The 22349-nt window shown below is 43.6% G+C and overlaps 3 protein-coding genes across 3 annotated transcripts in view; 1 reads left to right on the top strand and 2 right to left on the bottom strand.

The window, feature by feature from the left end:
- The window catches only part of GLO1 (glyoxalase I), a 453994-nt gene that overhangs the window by 16636 nt on the left and 415009 nt on the right, over nucleotides 1–22349 (top strand). The window lies entirely within an intron of this gene.
- Nucleotides 1–22349, bottom strand: part of DAAM2 (dishevelled associated activator of morphogenesis 2) — a 979794-nt gene that overhangs the window by 794435 nt on the left and 163010 nt on the right. The window lies entirely within an intron of this gene.
- The window catches only part of GLP1R (glucagon like peptide 1 receptor), a 39873-nt gene continuing 33510 nt past the window's right edge, over nucleotides 15987–22349 (bottom strand). Inside the window, exon 13 of the mRNA XM_050787704.1 lies at nucleotides 15987–18999. Coding sequence (XP_050643661.1) covers nucleotides 18832–18999 — 168 coding nt within the window. The 3' untranslated portion in view covers nucleotides 15987–18831. The remainder of the gene's footprint in view (nucleotides 19000–22349) is intronic.

Below are 22349 nucleotides of genomic sequence, written 5' to 3'. Positions count from 1 at the left end.
GAGTGTGTACAAAGGGGAGGGCTGGAAGTGTAACTCCAGACCTGTTGGCTGCTTGAGTTGTTTCTTATATTCTAAGGCAGCAGTCCCCAACCTTTTTGGCACCAGGGACCAGTTTTGTGGAAGACAGTTTTTCCATGGACGGGGTGGTGGTGGAGGTGGTTTCGGGATGAAACTTCCACCTCAGATCATCACGCATTAGAGTCTCATAAGGAGCACGCAGCCTAGATCCCTCGCATGTGCAGTTCACTATAGGGTTCTAAGGGCTTTAGAGTAAGCAGCCTTTTCATCTGTGGGCCTCTGGTGAGAAATTCTGTAAACAGTGATAATCAGGCTGGATTTTAATGTTCCTTCCTCTTCCAGTACAATGTTAGAGTTTGGGTTCGTTAAAATCAGGCAGACTCCCATTGGGTTGGGGCTTCTCTCATTAATTCCATTTTGTGGCTAACTTCATGGTGTTTCAGCCCTTGTTGAAAATTCTTCTGATATGTGTTGCTCTTCCTCACAGCCCTTTGCCCATTGGGAGTTTGGCTATTCCTCAGAGCCATCCGGTCAAGCAGGTGGTCCGTTCTAGCTCACAGAAAAGTCTTTTCTTCCATGATTTCTGTCTGAACTGGACATGTAAGAGAGTATGGGAAACAGATGAATCCCTATTAAACATGAAGTTTTGATTGTATTTAAGATACAATTTTGTTGACTGATTTATTTTCTTAAGGCTTTCTTAATTTTCTTGATACTTTCCTTGGACTTCTCCATTTCATAAAAGTCCCACACAAGGGAGTAATTCCCTAATCCAAGTTTTACTGCAGTGCTCAGGGCAGTAAGCATTGCTGTAGGAAAGAACTCATTTGTATTTTAAAAACGTATAATTCAAACTTTCCCCTAAAACAAAATGCCTGTAACTCTGAATTAGAGAGGTTTGATCCAATTAGTAATCCCAGTGGGGTAAAGACTTAAGCACACAGGAGACTTGACCTGTGGTTGGGTGGACCTCAGTAGTGATTTTTGAAATGCAGCTGTTTTTGAGGTGGAGTCTAGATTGCCTCAAGCCCATCTTGCATGGGCTTTTCTGTGAACAATTTTGTCAGTTCTCCTCACCTCTTCCCAAAGGTGCATGTAATGATGGCATTAGGAAAAATAGGGTATGAATCAATTAAAGGCCTGACAGGGAGAAGAAGAAAGAACAGTAAGTATTTGGTGCTTTCATCAGACCATTAGGCTTTAGGTGCAGCCTTGATTTCCCGAATTTAGGCCTATTGATCTCAGAATTTCCACTCATAGCCTGACCATTAACCCAGCATGCAGCCTCCATTAAAGGATTCTTCTGTCATCAGGGAACTTGAAATCCCAGAGGTAGATGCAATCCCTGTGATAACTTTATACACGAGTGAAGTCGTTTCTGTTCAAGTCTTAACAAGTAACTTGGTTTTTGCTTTTATTCACATTATCCCATCTTGCCTACTGATAGAGACTGTTAAGTGAAACTCTACATCTAAAGTTGGAAGGGACCCCAAAATGCCATCAAGTGTGTTCCCCACCCCCAACCTTGGACAGGGCCATCATTTATTCCCAAGTAAAGATAATTAGTTTCTAGTGAACCCCTAAAGAAGATTCCAGGTACTTCCTAGGAGGTTCTTTATGTTTACTGAAAGAACTTTTGCCACTCCCATCCTCACCATCTGGGGTTATTTTGTCTCCTAATCTTAGTGGATGTGGAGTCCCTGGAGGCCTATGTGAGCATCCTTCAGACTGGTAAACCCTTAGTTCTCTTTTCTCTCTGCTCTTTAGGCCAAGTCATTGAGCTGTACCTCTGGGACTCAGTCACTTTCATGCTAGCCCTGACCTAAGTTTTTCAGGTTTGAGTGAGGGTGAATGTCCCTGTGGATGGGTGTAATGACCTTTCTCAAAAGCTTTGGAGCTTTTCCAGTGATGACAGGCATGTGTATTTTGTGCTATTAGAGTTATGCTTTGAGTATAGGCAGTCTTCCACATTTGTCTTTTGACTAACCTGTGTGTCATTTAAAAAGCTCTGTGCTGCAAAATCTTAGAAAATTACACAATTGAAAGAACCAGTGACCCTCAGTTGGGCAGAAGACATCAAAATTCGAGCTATGTGTTTTTAGTTCCTGCTACTCATACCAGCAAATAGTTGTAGATGCCCTGGATTTGGCGCTGCTGGGGACACACACACAGGAGCTCCTGCATAGGATGAGCGTCCCTAAGAGCCCAGGGATGCAGGGGTGGGGTTGGGATGTCATGGAGCATATTGCCACCAGGCGGTGGCGTAGAGCTGCCACTATACCTCACGGGTCCCTTCACCTCACACTTGAAAATTTACGTAATGTAGAAAACCCTCTGGGATGTTTATCTCAACCACTTGTGCTGCTTTTTCAGATTTTTTTTTTTTCCAGTTTAAAATTTACAGAGGAAAGGGCTCATCAGAGGTCCTGGGAAAGGCGTAGAAAGCTACCAGAAGTGATTTATATATGTATTTTAAAATAAAACAGCAGCTCCTCTCTAGACTTAGCAGGCAGTGTTACAGTTGCTTGCACATAGCTGAGCTTTGCGGGAAGGAGAAGGGGAATGACTAAGAATTTACATAGTTGGCAGAGAAAACCAACTCCCGAAGCCAAAGAAAGTAACTTTTGAACCATATGCTTTGGTTTCTATCACACATACTTTTATTTCACAACTTTGGAGCACTAGGATACATAAAGACTTGCATCCCATTTTCAAAAAGCTGAGAGAGAAGACAAGATGAGTGCACACAAAACTGTATTATGAAGTATAGGACACAATGTGAATGCTTATAAAGGTGTAAGGTGTGTGTGTGTGTGTGTGTGTGCATGTGTTTTTTCAAGGGAGAAATCACTTGCAATCCTAAATACTATATAGGATTTTCACTTCTACATGAAAAATACTCTTTCCTGAACAAGTCATGGATGAACGTTTTGAAAAGTATGGTCTATAGACCACCCACCTACATAGGAATCTCCTGTAGTAATGGTAAAATGCAGATTCCAGGGCCCCCACTGACTCAGAATGTCTGGGGGTAGAATCCTGAGAATCTGCATTTTAACAGCCTCCCTGATGTGATCTCTGGCATAATAAAGATTAAGAGCCGCTGACGTAAACCATAAATGTTAAAATAGGAAGAAAATTTAGTGATTATTAGATCCAAGCAAAGAAAACGGTTGTGCATTTTTAAAGGGAGCAATGAGGTTTGCTATTTTTCAAACTGTTCATTTGGAACACCAAAGCGAGAGAAGAAGAAACATAGCTTTAAAACAATGAGGAACTAACTCCAAAGACTACGCAGAAATTAAACGTCCTTTATTTTTGAGGTTTTCTTTAAATGATTACAACAAGAAGTACATGCTCGTTTTAGACCATTTTGGAAATACAGGAAGGAATAAAATATTGTTGTACTTCTGTGAATATATTTTAGAAGTCAAGAGGTACGTAGGGTGTATAGGGAGAACATCTCCCTCTACCCTGCCGTGTTTGTTCTTTCTCAAGCCTGCAAATGACACCATCCTAAACACGCTATTCTTTTGCTTGCTTGCTTTTTTCTTTTTTAGGAGTTTGAATTTTATTTATATGCATTTGAAGTTTTTATGTAAGGGAGTGACATGATCCAATTTTCTTTTTTTTTTCCTCTCTTTTTTTTTTTTTTTTTTTTTTTTTTTTTGAGAGACAGAGTCTCACTCTGTCCCCAGGGTGGAGTGCAGTAACACGATCTGCCTCCCAGGTTCAAGCAATTCTCCTGCCTCAACTTCCCAAGTAGCTGGGACTACAGGCATGCGCCACCACACCCAGCTAATTTTTCTACTTTTAGTAGAGAAGGGGTTTCACTGTATGCTGGCCTGCCTGGTCTCAAACTCCTGACTTCAGGTAATCTGTCCGCCCTGGCTTTTCAAAGTGCTGGGTTTACAGGCGTAAGCCACTGCAGCCAGCCCTCAATTTTCATTTCTAAAAGATCATCCATGCTATGGTGGGGAGTAGATTCTCTATGTCATTCATTCATCCATCCATCTATCCATTTACAGAGCATCTAAACTTTGCCAGTCCTGGTGCTGGACTTGGCTCATACAGATATAAGGGAGACAAGGTTCCTTTTCTCAAGGACCTCACAGTCAAATGGGGGAGGTAGCCAGTAACCAGACAGTTACAGTGCAGTGTGGCAAGCCACACTGAGAGTATGTCATCTGAACGAGGACCCCAGCCTCAAAAGAGGGTCTTAAATCACGGGTCAGGAAGGGCTTCCTGGAGGCAGTGGCGCTGTGCTGAGTTTAAGGGAGGACTAGGTACTCCCCCAAAAAAGAAGGTGGGGGCAAAAAGCATTTTGGTCAGAGAAAACCACCTGGGAGAAAGGTGATAATCATGAAGGAGAATAACAAGCTTGGATGCATTCTGAGGACTTGGATGTTAAGGAACGAATAAAAGGAATTGATGAGAGGCAATTCCAGAAAAGAATATTGGGTGCCTCTTGCTTTTTGAGCAAACAATATTTCTTAGTAATTACATCAGCACAAATAGAGCTGCTTCCTCCTTTTTCACAGCTACAGAGTATACCATTGTATGGATAGATTGTAACTCAACAAGTCTCCATTAATGTATATTTAGGTCGTTTCTAATCTTTTGTTGTTGCAAACAATGTACAACGAATATCCTTGTACATATGTCATTTCAACATATGGGAATACTTCTCTGGGATAATTTGTTAGAATTAGATTTGCTGGCAAAAGGATATTTGACTGAAAATGTTTGATAGATGTTGCCCTGCATAGAAGTGATTCTTATTTACATTCCTACCAGCAATGTATGAAAATGCCAATTTCCTCATATCCTCACCAACACAGGGTGTTTTCCAACTGTCTTCTGTACTTTGCCAATATCTGAGAGGTGAAATGGCACCTCATAGTTTTAATTTAAATTTCTTATTATGGGTGAACATCTTTCTATAAATTTATGAGTCATTTGTATTTACCTGTGAACTGTTTTAGCCTTTGCATGATTTCTGTTGAGTTATTGGGAATTTTAAAATTTCATTTAGGAACTCTTCGTAAATGAAGAAAATTGGCTCTTTGAATTATGCATTTCAAATATTTTTGCTCAATTTGTTCAAACTTGTTGCTGTTTTTGTTTCTGTGTAGAAATTTTTTGTTGTCAAATTTATGTATTTTATTTTACGACCTGGGTTTTTGTCATATGGCAAAAAAATTTCCATGTTTACCCACTGCTTTCGTTTTCTATATTTAAGTTCTTTATCTACCTAGTATTTATTTTGGAGTGGGGTTACAGATACGGATCCAACTTTATTTATTCAGGCATCTATTTGTTCAGGTATCTAACTAGTTCCCTCAGGTTCATTTATTAAATAACCCAACTCTTTCAGGCTAATTTTAAACCCATCTGTATCATATACCACATTTCTTGTGTATTTGTATCTATTTTGGGCTTTCTGATCTGTTATTTTGATCTGACAGCTTTTCCATATTCTAGTACTTCACTTTTTATTATTGAAGCTCTTTGGTGTGTTTTAATATCTGAATGGGCTAGACACCTCTTTATTACTCTTATTTTTGCTTTCTTCTTTAAAACTTATACTTAACATGTTTATTTTCTCCCTGTGTTCTTTAGAATTAACTTGACCAGGTCCCCAAAATTTCTCTTGATATTTTTATTGGTCTCACATTATACAGATAACTTAAGGAGAAGACACATCTGTAAGTTACTGTTTTACTATTCAAGAATACAGTATGCTACCATTTGTTTAAGCCTCTTTTACTGCCCCTCAGTTGCACTTTCAAGTTTGCTTTATATTGATCTTCCTATTCCCTGTTTACTCCTGGTTATTTTATCTTTTGCTATTAAGGTCAGTAGATCTTTTCTTCTATTATTTCCTCCAACTTGTCATTGTTGTGTGTGTGTGTGCATGAGAACTATTGATTTTGGTATATTAATTTTGTACCAGTCCTTTACCAAATTCTCTTACTAATTATAATGGTTTTTCAGTTGATCTGCCTGGATTTGCCATGTAGGTAATTATTTCCTTTTCAAATAATGTAAAATTTAGTTCCTATTTTCCCTTTTTTTTTTTTTTTTTTTTTTTTAGACAGGGTGTTACTCTTGTCACCCAGGCTGGAGTACGGTGGAACAATCTTGGCTCACTGCAACTTCTGCCTCCTGGGTTCAAGCAGCTCTCTCACCTCAGCCTCGCGAGTAGCTGGGACTACAAGTGTGCGCCGCCATGCCTGGCTAATTTTTTGTATTTTTAGTAAAGACGGGGCTTTGCCTTGTTGGCCAGGCTAATCTTGAACTTGTGGCCTCAAGTGATCCTCCCCTCTTGGCCTCCCAAAATGCTGGAATTACAGGCGTGAGTCACTGTGCCCAGCCTCTTTTCCCAATTTTTATGCCTCTTATTTTTTTCTCTTTGTTCATTACATTGGCTAAAGCACCTGGAAAAATGTTAAATCAGAATAGTAATCAATGATATCTTTGTTTTGCTCTTGACTTTAATAAGCATGTGCCAGTATTTCCCACTAAGCATGATCCTGGCTTTGGGGTAGGTGAATAGATAGATAGACAAACAGAAATCTTAAGAAAGCACTCATCTGGGCTGGGTGCAATGGCTCACACCTGTAATCTCAGCACTTTGGGAGGCCAAGGCAGGCAGATCACTTAAGTCCAGTAGTTCGAGACTAGCCTGGCCAACATGGAGAAAACCCGTCTCTACTAAAAATACAAAAATTAGCTAGGTGTGGTGGCAGGTCCCTGTAATCCCAGCTATGGAGAGGCTGAGGCATGGGAATCATTTGAACCTGGGAGGTGGAGGTTGCAGTGAGCCAAGATTACACCACTGCACTCCAGCCTGAGCAACAGAACGAGACTCTGTCTCAAAAAAACAAAAAACAAACAAAAAAGAAATTACTTCTCTGTACTTATGTTATTAAAAGGTTTTTCTTAAGAATGGATGTAGAATTTCACAAAATCTCCTTTCAATGTAGTGAACATTAATCTTACGGTTTTTCTTTTTGATCAATTAATATAATCAATTAATATTACAGATTTATTTATTGAATCATCCTTTTATTCCTGGAATCCACCCTTGATTGTGATGTACTATTTTTTAATGTGCTGATAGATTCTGTTTGTTAATAGTTTTATTTATGGTTTTTATCGGTGATTTTCATGAGTTTATATTATTTTTTAATACTTTTAATTTTGAAATGTATAAAAAGCATATTTTTAGGTCTTCATTATAGATTGTCCCCTTTATCATTATGCAAAGCCCTCTTTGTTTTCTTTATTGCATTTTTCCCTGAATTTATTTTTGTCTGATATTAAGGCTGGAAGCCCTGCTTACTTTTTGTTTGCATTTGCCTCATGTGCCTCTGCCCATAGTTTTGTTTTCAGCTTGAATTATTTTTATTAGGTATGCTGCTTGTATATAAAGACTAGTTGTGTTTTCTTTTATAATCTATTATGAGAATATTTTCTTTTAATAGGTGAGTTTAACTTATTTATGTTTATGAAAGTCTTGCTTATCTCATCACATTTTATATTATTCTGTTTAGGTAGCTTCTTTTACCATATGGTCTCTGGGTTTTTCGTTTGCTTGTTTTGTTTGTGTGTATGTGTGTTTCTTTCAATAATCTAGAAAGTTTAAATTTCTATTTCAAGTTTATATTTTTAACTTTATATTGATTACTTAAAAATTGATATTTTTAGGCAGTGTTTATTAATATCCTATAAAAATAAGTGTAATAAATTTATATTTCCATCTTCTTCCTACTTTTCTCCATCTTTCAAACCCCAGTTCTACTGATTTATTGACTAATTGATTGACTTATATCTTTAAATATAATTACAACCTACTACTTATCAGCCTTAACTGATATATTTTGACCTGATAATGAAATCCACATGCCAACACTGCCTTTTATGCCTCCTCTCTTCCTTCCCTCATTTTATTAGTTATATCATATCATTAAGGTTTATAACATTTATATTCTGTTCTTTAGTCCTATCTTTACATTTTTTTAGTCTTAGTCCTATCTACAATTGATTTTTTTCACTTAATGATTAACTCTGAATATATTCTCATGTTATTCTCCTACATTATACAGACAGCTGCGTAATATTTCTGTATGGATAAATGTACCAGCCTTTATTTAGCCAATCCCATATTATTAAACACTTCAGTTGTATTCGGTTGTCACTAGCACGAATAGTACAAACCAGGCTCACCTCTTTGAAATTTAAAATTTTATATTTCCATCTCTTAGAAAAGAGTAATTAGAAGCCAATCCCTATTAAAACCGGATCTCAACCTTTAATCACCAAATCCCCTGGGGATCTCATGAAACTGTGGATTCTGATTAAATAGGTCTGGGTCAAGGCCTGAGATTCTGCATTTCTAACCACCTTTTAGGTGCTGATGCCACTGGTCTTTGGACCACACTTTGCTTAGCAAGGTCTTTGAATACATTTCATTTCTGGGGAATTCTACTTGAATAAAAAAAATGCTGGAAAATATAGCCTGTAGCAGTAGTTTCATTGTGTCTTATGATATAGTTTAAAATATCACATTTGTATCAAAATAACTTGTAGCATATAATTATTATTTGTGAACGATCATTTGACAATTTTCTTAAATCTCATTTGTTTGGGCTTATTGTGGATATGTCCCTGGAACCCTCTCAGATGCGTACGTCCCTGTCGCATGGAAAAAAAGGCTGAGAACCCTGGGGACCAGAAATAAAGCAGAGGTCAGATGGGTACCCTAGAATGAGGCAGTGAAAAGAAACCTTTGAACCCAAATTTGTAAATAATATCTGCACTCTTAATCTCTTGGGGATGTGTTTGTTGTTTAGTAGGTAGGTGGTTGTTTAGGTGGTTTTATCCTACGAGGCCCAAAGTGATCTGGCCCCTGCCTCTCTTTTCAGGTTACATTCACCTCCTTGGTGTTCATCTTACATTGTGGTTTGGCAGACTTTCTGTAAAGGGCCAGTTGGTAAATAGGCTTTGTTGACCAAACTGTCTCTGTTGCAAGTACTCAACTTTGCCATTGTAGAGCAAAAGCATCCATAGACAATATATAAGTAAATGAATGTGCCAATAAAACTTTATTTATAAAATCAGGTGGTAAACCATAGTTTACTGATCTAACAAACTAAATATGCTTCTTTCTGCTTTAGGGATTTGACTGTTGCCTTTTCTGGGAACTCACTCCCCTAGATGATCCTAGGTCCTGCTCCCTTATTCCACTGGGGTCTCTCAGATGTCACTTCATCAGAGAGGCCTTCCCTGACCATCCGGCCTAAAATAGCACCCTACCCCCATATCTCCATGTCCTTTACTCCCTTTCTCTCTTGGTAAATATTTCATTTATTGCTTCACTAATAATATTGATCTTATTTTAATAACTGTTAGAGAAAAGCATATGTGTTGACAGCAGAGTATTCTTTATATACATGTCAGTTCATTTACAGTGGACCATCTCTAGGGACAGAAATAACTTTGTTTTGTAGAGCTTATTTTAAACATTTTTCTTCTAATGACTTTTCCTCTGAGATTTAGACAGAGTTTGGCAGTGCCAAACATATTGTGAAATGGCACCCGGTTGGTATGAAACAATTGCCTTGTTCTAGATCCTCATCAATAAAAAAAGTAATGTCTTTGGCTATTCTGGCTCTTCTCATAGATTATATCAGGTTCTACCCCATATATAATTTTCAAAAATCTATTTCTGTAAAAAGGAGCATTTCCTAGGCAATTTGCATTTTTCCCAGAATCCTCATGGCCTAATGAAAGGCTGGGCAATGCAGGGCGAGTAAGGGCCCTGGAAGAGACATTTCCTGAAGAAACATGATCATTTTGGAAATTCATGTTAGGATCTGATCACTTCGGAGGATCCAGCCCCAGGGAAGAGAGAGAAGTCAGATTCTGAAGTTCATGTAAGGTTTCTGTGATCTTGCTGCTATAGCCTTTGGAAATCTACATCTATGCATCATTCTTAGTGCAGCTGAAGAAAGCTGTTCTTCATGTGGGCGGCCAATGCAGAAGGTGCATGAGCCCCACACTTCATTATGGAGATGACTGTAACTTGGGGTATTACTGGGGTTTGGGTAGCTTGGCATGCTCTCAGGAGATCTGCACTGTGGATACAGAATGTCTCAAGAGCTATTGCACTTCTCATGTAAGAAGTGACAGCAAGACTAACTCAGTCATGGAGCCTGAGAGGTAAGGGCCCCTTCCTGCCAGAAGGAAGGTCTGTGTTTGAGAAGCAGGTGTTGTTCAAGGCTAGGAGAGTGAGTGAGAGCATTGCCATTACAGCTGATTCTGAGACCCCATGGGTGGCATTCTTTTTGGACTTGTGGCACCACCACACCTTGTTTGGCAGGCTTCACAATCTTTACCAATTTCTAGGTGTTTTTGTAAATACTTCATGTAGCTGGGGTGTTATAGATGTTTTTCCTGATAGCTGAGAATATTTCAACACAGTATAATTCTTAATGTAACATGGTTCTTTCATATGATGAGTGTACACGAGAAATCTTTTCATCTTTTTTTTTTTTTTTTTTTTTTTTTTTTGAGACAGAGTCTTGCTCTGTCTTCAGACTGGAGTGCAGTAGCACAATCTCAGCTCTCTGCAACCTCTGCCTCCGGGTTCATTGCAGTCCCTGCATAAAGGCTGCGATGGATAATTCTTCTGCCTCAGCCTCCTGAGTAGCTGGAACTACAGGCAGGCGCCACCATGCCCAGCTAATTTTTGTATTTTTAGCAGAGACGGGTTTTCGCTATGTTCGCCAGGATGGTCTTGATCTCTTGACCTCATGATCCACCTGCCTCAGCCTTCCAAAGTGCTGGGATTACAGGAATGAGCCACTGTGTCCAGCCTTTGCCTGTGTTTTTAACTGTACCTTTCCAAAGGATGCCATTGGAAGACATTGATTTAACTTAACTAGGGGGAAATGTCTTTGCTTTGGTGTTTGTCTCTGGTTTGGGTTCTCTAGTCTTTACTTTTAACACCAGGATTTGAAAGATGAAAGAGCTTGAGGATGATTTTATTGTCAAGTAGCATCTAATTGATGGGTAGCAGTGGGGTTTATTAAAGCTGTAAATTCAATTTCCTAGGAATTTTGAAGGTTCAGAAGGGTTCTGGAGGGCAAAAATATGGTGGTAAAACACCTTTTTTTTTTTTCAGCCAGAAAGGTACATAACGGTTACAGATGGTCAAAGATTGGAGCTAAAGAGTAAAGTAACCATGGCCTTTTTGTTGTCACTATTTAGTTTGTGTAGTTGCCAAGTGTATTTCTAATGCCACCTTAGGTCATCGGCATTAAAAAAAGTTTTGTGTAAATATCATTTACTGCCTCAAGTCGTTGCTCTTTCACCCTATAGATTTGGAAAGTTAAAACAAAACAAAACAAAACAAAACAAAACAAAAACCTGCTAATCGCCTCTGGGTGTTACCAGCCTGTATTAGCTCTAAGGCAATCCATCTTTCGGCATGGGACTACCCAGTGTTTGTAATTCTCAGCTATTGATTTTGTTTGTAGTTGGAGGTTGTACCACAAATAAATTCTAAGGTCTATTCGTCCTACATGAGGGGGAGCCATAGTAATTCATTCTCACATTGGTGCCCAGTGTCAGTGCGAAAAAAATAAAAGTCTTCTTGGATTCACTCTAGGCCACGGGTCTTTTTCTCTTTCCAAAATCATTGTGTTAGTTAAAATGAGCTTTTGTACAAAAGAAAATACTCTATCACTGCTTAGGATTAGAGAACGCTACAGGGAAGGAGCTCAGATTTATGGAAGATGGAGTTAATAACGCTGACTGGAGATAGGGTTCCTAACCTAGTTCCTTGTCACTTGCCACTTGTAATTCTCATTCTTTTTTCCTCCTCTGCAATTTCCTCCCCTCTTTCACTACAGCTCTTTTTCACATTTAAACAGTCTACTATTTTTCTTTTTTCTTTATCTGCTTATGTTCTGGCCCCTTCATCTTCTCTTCCTCACCTACCCTTCCCACCTTGGGGATACTCAGTTTGACTCCTTCCTTGTAGTCACACAATATTGGATCTCTGTTCCCATCTTCTCCAACCATCTGGCTACATTTGTCATCTAGTCCAGCTTGTGCTGCTGGTTTCCAGCCCTCCCTCTCTGCCCCACCAACTATTTCTCTACTTCTGATGGGAAAACCTCACCGTTTTCAGTCTTTCTCTTTGTGTGTATGTGTTGGGAGGATGGGTAGGGAAGGAGGGAGAAAGGAAGAAAAGAAAGACGGAGGAAGAGACAGAGACAGAGATTGAAAGAGACTGAACTGCCATATGTTCATGGCACAGGGTTTTGGGAGGATAATGAGGGAAGGGGACAGGAGTTCTTAAACCTTGAAAATGCTGATATGCAATGGCATGTGAGTGAGATCCTTCACAAACTCTATGTGGAACTCAGTCCTCCCTATCTGGGGGCAGTAGTCACTAGAATATGGCTTTATATTGCATGTGAACATGAATGAGTCTGGAGGCCAAGAATTCTGATTTGTCTCCCCAGTGGCTAGGCCTCAGAACAGCTCCCCAACCCCCTTTCTTTAGGCTGAGGTCAAGCCCTTATTAAGCCACAGTGCAACCTCAGAGAAAGAAGGTGCACTTCTACCTGATTTATATTATTCATAATAGCTACCTAGAAATGTGGTGGTCATTAATTGGTTTGGGTGGATGTTTTCCTGAAAGGTGGGGAGGGGATAAAAACCTCTATTTTGGTCCTGCTAAGTGGAAGGGGAAGAGCACAGAAATGCGAGAATATCAGTAGGGGTGGGAATTAAGTCAAAAGCAGGATGGGTGCAGAGAAACAAACACAGACGTTCCACCTGCCACTATCAGGAGTTGGTTATAGGTGTAACTTGCTCTTAGAGTAAGAATTATTCTTATGTTTGAAAGGGACAATTACCACAGCTTATCTAAAAAGCGGATGTTTAAAGATACTTTCAGGTAAGTACACTGACCTTCAAATAGGTGTAACTGAAATGATGGGGGAATTAGGGGAATCTGCAATGCTTCTGCCTTTCTGTAAGAGTGAGTTGCAAATCTGGAGAGTAAGTAATTATTTAAATTGGAGAAAAGTTCATTTTTCTGAAGATGAATTTCTAAACAGCAGTTCCATTCAAATTCTGTGGCTGCTTTGCAAACAAAGCTTATGCTTTTATGACTTTTTTAAAAATGGATTTAATGGACTGAGTTCATTTAGACAGGAGAGATCGAATGAATGAGCGGAATTAAAATACACATCCATTTGGCCGTCAGTCATTGTTTAAGCCACTCGACCACCCAACTTTTCTAATTAAATGACATTGCAGTCCCTGCATAAAAGCTGCGATGGATAAATTAGTACTTGGTGAGTGCTTTGAAGATGAAAATCACAGTATGAGTAATGAGCAGGGTTTTTTTTTCCTTGGGCTGGAAACGGCATCTTTTGTGTTTTCCCACTGCACCGTGAGTCACCTGGATTGACATTGCAGAAAGCCTCCTCTCACAAAGGAAGAGCAAGAGAGACAGTAGGGACAGACTTTTATTTGACTTACAAGGCAAATTAGGAAAGAGCCTGCATCCATTCACATCTGTACAAGGAATTATATGACCTACACATTCGCTACCTATAGAAACTGGTCATATTTTGCAGGAATTTATACATTAGGAAATCACATGGAAATGATCTTGTTTAAACATTCATGAAGAACAAACATCCCCCAAGAGCACTGAAGATAGAAATCTAGCTTTGTCCCTCCTGAGAGCTTGGCTTACCTCTCTGTTGGTACATTTAAAGGTCTGCATCAAATCCCTCCAGAACTGATGGGATGCTGGAGTTTGTCTGCTTTGAGGATGTGATGATTATTTTAGTGGGAGGAGCTTAGAACTGCAGGTTTGGAGGTAAAGTGTGAACTGTTTGGCAAGATCAAGCACTGGCTGGCTGGGGTGAATTTTGCCCTTCCCTCAATGCTCCCATTGGCTCCCCTGCAAAGAACTCAACTTTTTATACGTTCCAAACTGTAGTGAGAGGTCTTTTCTTACTACATCTAAACATTCTCATTTAGATATGTTTTTCTTGTCCTGAATTGCTTTGACACAGCAATAATTAGTCATGCTACATTGTCTAGGCTGGCTAATTACTGAGAGCTTGGCAGGCCCCATCGGAAAGGTTGCATCACCCAATGTAAGTTAGAATCCAAGCCGGTGGCTGCCCCACTCCTCATTGCATCCAAATGTAGAATGAGGTGCATCCTTTTCAACCCTGACAGCCCCTCACTCTCAGTTGCACCCCCAAATTGGTCACAGCTGAAAGAACAGCATTCACAGTATGGCCAGCAGGGTCGCCTCTTCCTGAGGCAGCAGTCGGGGAGGAGGAGTGCAGGGAGGGAAGTTGGATGCATCAGGGGAAAAATGGAGCCACTGCTAGACAAGGTCCTGGAAAACAGACTAAAATGGCCAAAGAAGAGAGAAAACTCTCTCCTCTGAGGGATTCAGATATACACACACACGCACACACACACACACATATATATATATACAGAGAGAGAGAGAGAGAGAGAGAGAGAGAGAGAGAGCGTCCAAGAGGCTTGGGGAGTTATTGGAAAACAATTATGCTTACCTGCTTCCTGCCAGTCTGTATTCATTGACAGAGCAGAAGTAGTTATAGATATTGCAGACACACTGTGGCACTAAATAAAGTGTTTAAAATTATACTGCTTAATAATGCTTCCTGTCTCGGCCCTCTGCAGACCCAGAGAGCTGATTTGGGCCAGCAGGTAACAGTATAGGGGCACGGTAATGTGGTTGGCATAAATTTCTCACTTGGGCTATTTTCTTTCCCAGGGGAACTCACTCCAGCCACAAAAGAGGGGAAAATGTTAGAGTTGATCCTAATTGGTTTCTGCTGAATGTTTAGCACGTCATTCACACAGGTGTCTTAGCAGACTAAGCCTCTGTATTTTACTTGAGAATTTTTATAGTTTGCCTCATAGGAGCCAAAAGTAGGATCAGCACTGTAGATTAGAATCAGTTCAACAGAGGGAAAATAAACCTTTGGAATAGATTTTGCCTTCCCTGAGCACGTCGCAGGCATTAGCAAATAATGGGAGCCCTGTCTGCGCATGGAGAGGAAGTATCTACCACTTAGACTCCTAGCCTCGGGTGTGCGGTCCTGTGACCTGCACAGCGGGTGTGATGATTCTGGAGTCATCATCTCCTAACTTTATGCTGTTATGCACAGAAGAAGCATGCACACACACATGCACCCACACACACCCACACACACCCACACACAATGTTCTTTCCTTGCGGAAGAAAGAAATGGGAGGGACTGAGGAGCAGAGGTCTCCTGACTGTGAGCTGCTGGATAGAACACAGCCAACCCTGATAAGAGTGGCCAAGACCTTCAGAGCATGGATGGGAGTTGACTCCATTTGCCCTTTGTGCTGCTGTGCCATCTTTGCTAGGCTACAGTTGCCATTTGCTAGCTGTCTCCAAATTCAGAGAGTGCTAAAGAGGTAAAGGGGGAGGTTCTAGACCTTTTAGGCTATTTTAGTACACTCTGTGTGGCTATCAATACAACTTTTCAAACACATACAGAGGCATCAGAAAAAAAAAAATTAAGCCAATCCATTAAAAGAGTGCTGGAATTGCTGTCCAACATGACTCACGTGCTGTTTCTATGTGTATGTGTGCCCTGATGCATTTCATTTCTAAAGTTTAAGACAAGGATGAATGAAGTACCAGAGTAAAAACAGGAAAGCACATCCTTCCCCTCCTCTCACCGGTATAAATTACAAAGGAGATGACACTTTCACCGTCTGATGAGTCTACCTTTGCCGCTGTGTTTCCTCTTCAGCAGAAATTCCAGATAACACCACTGACTTTTACTTAGAGTATCTTGAACAGCTATTTATAGTTTTCACCTATCCTTCCCAGAGACCTCACTAGACTGAGAGACAAGGGCTTGTCTGGGTCTTGGCCCAGCTCAACCACCCTCTGGTGTTGTGACCTTGGGCAAGCCACCTCTGCAAGCCTCATTCCTCAATCCTATAGATTGGGCCAGGGGAGATCACCAAGGTCTTTCTCTGCTCAGAGTCTCCCAGAGCTCCAACGATGTGGTCTACAGCATGAGGCATACTAAGACCATCAGAAATCATCCCTGCAATCCAGAAACTCATTTTAAAGAGAAGGAACTTTGCAATGTAAGTGGTTTGTTTCAGTTCTGTGATTCGGCTGCTTGAAAGACTGAAATGGCAAAGAAAAGTTGACAAAATGCAAGCCCCAAACAAGTTTGAGGAAGCTGGCCAGAGTGCTGAAGTCAACTGCTGTTCACAACAGCCATCAGACCTTGTGGCTGCAAAGCTCAAACAAAAGCAGCACCTACACCCTGTTGGTCAGCAATAGTACCCCGGGACAGAGGCAGCCGAGAGAGTTCTCAGCAAGCTCCAGGCGTGTGGCATTAGGCATCAGGCATGTAAACAGCTGGTGGAATTTCAGAGTACATCGCATTCCATAGTTCCCAGACCTGTTGGAGCCATATTTAGCTTAGGAGAGCTTGGAAAGAGTGCAGTGCCATTTGAATGACTATTAATAGCTTCGGGGGGCGTGGGGAGCGGGGGTTAGAGCAAAGCAAAGATTTCTTCAGTTCGATATCTTGTATGTATTCATGAAAGACAAACTTCCTCCATGTTAAAAGGCTTGGGTGTGGGGGTCTGACGAGCCTTCTGAAATCAGGAATCACCAGTTCCAGTTGGGAAGACAACTCTACTTACAGTTTAAACTAAATGATTTGAGCTTCCCAGGTGCCTAACTAAGCAATTTCTTCCCTACAATCCCTCTTCTCAGCAATTTATTTCACACAGATTATATCAATCTGTTTCTTTGTTGCTATGTAATGTAATAATCATTCTCAAAATCCTCAGTTTATCCAAAACTTAAACACTTGCACCAGAGCTGTGCCCCACATCAACCCACTGGTGCCCACCCTCATGAAGAGACAGCAAATAAGGGGTGCCACTGGGAAGCCTGCCCTTGTTCTGGGGAAGCAGGAATGCCCCCTTGCCCATATTGTCTCAGTCAAGGCAGCCATCCACACAATTCCTTTCTTTAGCCCGAGGTTCAACTTCCCTATTAACATAGACAACACTTCACTGAAGGTGAAGTATAAGAAATTTTCTGCTTGATGTGTTTAATATCCTAGTTTCCTTGCACATCACATGCCTCTCTGAGGGGCACAGGAGAATGTGTCTGGGGTAAGGTTTGGGGGAGGGTTCCCACCATTTAAAAGGGAGGGAGAGACCGACTCATAAAGGAATCCGTCGGAACCCTCTGCTCTCCCCGGAGGTCCTGACGCCCAAGAGCGAGCTCTCTCTTGCTCCAAAAGCTTCCTTTGCAGCCACGAACTCCTTGCCAGCCTCTCTAGGATGGCTGGCTGTCTGGGTATCTGCAGTGCTGCTGTGTGTCACCATGGCTTGGGGCTTCCTCACCGTGGCTGGGGACAGAATTGGTAGGTTTCCCCACCCAGCCTTTCTGCTGTTCATTATTTGTGGGGGAGGCTGCAGGCAGGGCAAACCTTAATTAGCTCCAAGTGTGAGTGGGTCAAATCAATTACTGCTGCACTCTCCCGAACACCACCACAACCACCATGATTCCGCTCATTTCCACTAGATGGGAGGAATCGGAATTGTCCATTTACGCACACAGACTGTTCACAGCAATGAAGAAAAGTGAATGAAGTATATACAAGCTCCCAAGTGGGGGAATTTCAAAGACAGGGGGAGCCTGCCTCCATGGTGATCATGGGGACTATTGGTTTCTCTAAGAGAGTCTCTTCATGGTCACATCCCCTAAAGCTAGAGAGTGTATCCAAATTCCCACTCAAGAGACAGCGTGTGGTCACAGATAATGTATTTCCAAGGAGAGGTGGAGGCAATGTCTCTCTTGGCCCTCTGGGCTCCTGGAAGTGGCAGGTAATCTGCACCCACAGTCTGGACATTCCTAACGTGTCCCTAGATGAAACCCAGAGGATTCTTGAGCGTCTTTAAAACAGACTTGGGAGCTCATACCCCAGGGCTGGGCTGCCTGGTGGCAAGGCTGCCCTGATTCTCTGGGCATGGCAGAGGCAGGCACCAAAACAAATACCTGGAGGAGAAGCGGGCACCTTCTCAATGCTCATTCTCAACACCACCTACAGCCGTTTCCAGAAACGGCTGCTGGCAGTGGCCCAAACAAAGCCCCTCAAAAAGAAACTGGGCAGTAAGATGAGGGGGCAAGATGAGGGAAATAAGCAACCCAGACATACAAACAGCTTCCCTTTGAGAGAAGACAGGGGAGGGTGGTGACCCCAAGTGGTGCAAGCAGAGGAGGCTCCCGTCACTCCTGCTCTGTGTTTGGCTGAGGTCAGAAGAGCCACTTTCAGAACCACCTCCTCTTGCAAGCCCCAGTTTCACTAATAAGCCATTGACCTTGAGTTTGAGTCTGGGGTTGATTTGCGGCTCTGTCTGGGGGAACCCCAAGGGCCTGTGGCTTCATGAGAAGAAATCCTCCTCATTTTCACAGCGATCATTTTTCCTCTCCTCTCGCCACTGTGATCAAATTAGGAGGCTGCTTCTCCTAGGAGAAAATGTGTCCATGGTCCCAGGAGGCACTGCCCATTTACCTGTCTGATGGATTTGGGGAGGGAAAGCAGGATGTATGTGTGTGTGTGTCCCTTCCTTCCCCTGTCCCTGGGAGTGTCTCTCCCACCTGGATTGGCCACCCGGCCTGCAGCAAGGACCCCAGGGAGAGCAGGCGCTGGAGTCTCAGCTGCAGGAGGCCTGGCAAGTGGCTGTGTACATGCTGCTGCCCGCCGTGGCCCCACTGCTCAGGCTGCTGGTGGGACACTTGAGGGGCTTCATGCTGCTGTCCCTCTGGATGTGCAAGTGCTCAAGCCGCCAGCGCTCCCAGCTCTTCCGAAATTCCAACTGGACCTTCCATGGGAAAAGGAGGGAAACAAAAGCCATCCTGCAAACCAACTGCTCACAAAATGGCCCCACTGTTACATTAGCGGGGAAGGGAAGAAATCCACTGCATTATATTAAGAGACACAAGTCAAGGCCTTCGGGCGCCTAAATTAATATCCCAATAAAATTGTTTATTGTTGCCTCCTATTTTCTGCATCTCCTCGGGAGAGAGATCGGCTTGATGACCTAATTGGTCTTTTCCATCTCTAAACTCTGTGATTCAGCTAAGTACCTTTTACAATCCATCACAGTATTATTTAACGGAAGAGAATGAGAGGGAGGGTGAAACGCAGGGAGACAGGAGATGGGAGAGAGAAGAGAGACTCTGTCTTTACAGTACACATCCCAATTTCAGCTTGGATGATTGGGAAGGGGGACAGCAACCCCCAGCCTTCCTGGTGTCTACAGCAGACCCTTCTAAACTCCCTGAGGGCTTCTCTCCAGGCCCCAGCACCTCACAGGGGAGGAGGGAGGGAAGGAAGGAATGCGGCTGAGACGAGCAACAGCAGGGAGGAAGGGGCAGCCAATGAGGGCTTCTCAACTGATGCCATCCAGAGAGACTCTGCAGTGACCTGGGTGCAGCCCAGGGAGGTCAGTCAGCCAGGATCCCTGTTGTGCTGGGCTCTGGCCTCCCCATCAGGAAAAGCCTCTCAGGAGGGCAGATGCTTGGGGACCAGATTGTTGGGGCAGAAAGAGACAAATCCAAGTAACGCTGTGGAGCCCCCATCCCTTGAGGGTTTGTGACAATGCCGTGGCTCCCTGTGGTGGCCAGTGATTCTGGTCCCTGGAGAGGCCTAGCTGGAACCTGAAAAGCTAGTCCTGGGGGGTCTAGACTGCTCTTCTGGGTGATGTTCCCATAAATTTGCTTTCCAGAGCTTCTTTGAAGTCCCCAGCCTTCCCACACCAGAGTGTCTGGGGTCTGGGCCCTTCCTTTTAGGCCAAGTCACCAAGATGGCCTGCTGCCAGCGGCTGTGGATAAGGGGCCAATCGCCCCACCAGCCCCTGTGCAAACAACCCTCCTCTCCTCCTCCTTTGTCATCCATCCAGCTACGCCCAGCAAGACGCCTGGTATGGCTGCATGCCATCCCTTAAAAGAACATTTTCTGCACTGAGTAGAGTTGAGATGGCCCAGAGGCTGCCTGCCAGGATGACGCCAGTGTCCCACGCAGCGTCAGGAACCCAAGCCTGAGTGGGGGAGGGAAGGAGGCTGAGCAGACACCACCTACAGCCACCCTGTTGTATTCCAGCTCCCTGCCCGGCTGAGCCTTTGTGAAGGGAGCATATGCTGACAGCTGGGATGGGGGCCCTGAGTCCAGTGGTGGACCCCACTTGTGCAGTTGCCAGGAAGTCAGGCTTGTTTCATAGCCTGTCCACTGGAGAAGGGGGGAAAGATGGTAAACTGAGGCACACCCCCGGGAAACCACCTCAGAGACCAAAGAGGTTTCAGGGACACCTGTGGGACTTCTCAAGGTGCTGACACACAGTGTCTCCTTCTGCCCCCATCTCCCTCAGCACTTTTCCTGAACCTCTGCTGTGACCCCTGTAATCACAATTGTCCTTGAAAATCACCATATTTATTGGGCACTTACTGTATGCACGGCATTTTCCATTGATTATCTCAGTTAACTTTCACGTCGACCCTGCAAAGCAGCTCTACATTTAAAGATGAGGAAACCGAGGTGCAGAGTGTTTATTTCCCCAGGTCGCTTAGCCAGGATTTGAACCTAGATCTGGCCTGATTCCAATGCCCAGCTCCTAACCTCCAGCCTCCCACTGCATGACTTTTGCGGTCCTGCTTGTCCCTGGTCCATCTCCTCCCCCCTCACCTGGGAGCACCTCGAGGGCTGGGGCCACATCTTCCTCATCTCAGCGTCCGTGAACCTAGCACAGTTCCCAGCATACAGCAGGTGCTCAATACATGTGTTTTAAATGAGCCAAATGAATGAACACGTAAGTAGATGAGCATTTCACATCAGGTTGCTTCTGTTCCTCAGCTATGAAAATGAACACACAAAGACAACACCACTGATCCTGAGCACCTGGGCCGGCACTTCGGCCACCACACTTCCTGCTCCACCATCGGATTTATCCTCATCCCTGCCCTCCACCTCTGCAGTGCAGCACACCCCTCCTGACCTCCCTTTCCAGCAGGCACCACGCCAGCCTCAGGATTTGGAGTGAATTGGGAAGCGCATTCACCTTCACTTAGAGCTGGGGAGACAGAGGCAAGGGAGGCAAAACGACTTGCCCCAGGTCACACAGCTCAGCAGTGGCAGGGCTGGGACCAGCACTCAGGGCTCTGAGTCACCTCACTGTGGCTCTCAGGCACAAGCTACAGCAAAAGCACCTTCAGGCCTCCCCCGCCCTGTCGCCACTCCCGCTCACTAGCAGCTGGTGCAGGCCTTGGCAGCCACACAGAACCAATATTCAAGCCATCTTTTCTCCTCAGGTCACAAGTATCTGGCACTGCCATGGCAACCCTGGGTCTGCAGAACGGCTCTTGTGGACAGAGGCCTCAGCCCGAGAGCCACATGTGTCTTTTGTGGCCCAGTGACAATGATGTATCTGTCCTTGTGCCTGGAGCAGCCAGGGCATGAGGAGTCTCAGGGTGGGTTTAAAGGAACTGGGTGGTGCTCTGAAAGGAGACAGGTTCTCCTGTTCTCTGAGCAGGGTCTCCTGGACCCCATGGCACAAGCCTGGAAGATCCACGGGGTCTGTAGCCAGGCCTGGTCAGAGAGGTGCAACTCTGGTGATTCAGGGTCAAGTTCTTTTCCAAGGGCAAAGAAGTACTATCCCCTTACAAAGGTGGGCCAGTCATAGGTGGTGCATGAGGAGGGAAGTGATGAGATGACTGGGCTTGGAAGGATGGAATCTGGAGAAGCAGCTGAGTCAGGGGTCAGGGGAGACTCTTGGCAATGGTGGCGGGGAAACCAAGCACACATGTCTGCTGGTGGGGCTGCGGTGAGTGTGTCAGAGGAGAGAGAAGTGGGAAACAGGCACGTGGGGGGCTGAGATGACAAGGTGGCAGCAGGAAGCCTCAGTCTCTCCCCACGGGCCTCTGCTCCTCATCCCCACACAGGGATTCCTGCCACCCTGTCTTGTCCCCATCACCACTGGGCTGGAATGGAAAGCAGCAGAGCTCAGGGTTGGGTAGCACATCACCCAGCTGGCTGAGAGCATTCCTGGAGGGAAGGCCATCCACAGAGCTTAGGTTTTGCACTTCCTCGTTTGCATCAGTTTTAAAGAAATTCATTTTGAGGATATGGCAGTGGAGGAGGACCAGGGCTGCGGTGTCTTGCTGCCTCCTGTGGGTCAAG

The sequence above is a fragment of the Macaca thibetana genome, chromosome 4 (genome assembly GCF_024542745.1).
Source record: "Macaca thibetana thibetana isolate TM-01 chromosome 4, ASM2454274v1, whole genome shotgun sequence".
Taxonomy (NCBI): domain Eukaryota; kingdom Metazoa; phylum Chordata; class Mammalia; order Primates; family Cercopithecidae; genus Macaca; species Macaca thibetana.
Note: the sequence above shows the minus strand (reverse complement) of the source record. Positions and strands in the feature narration are given on the sequence as shown.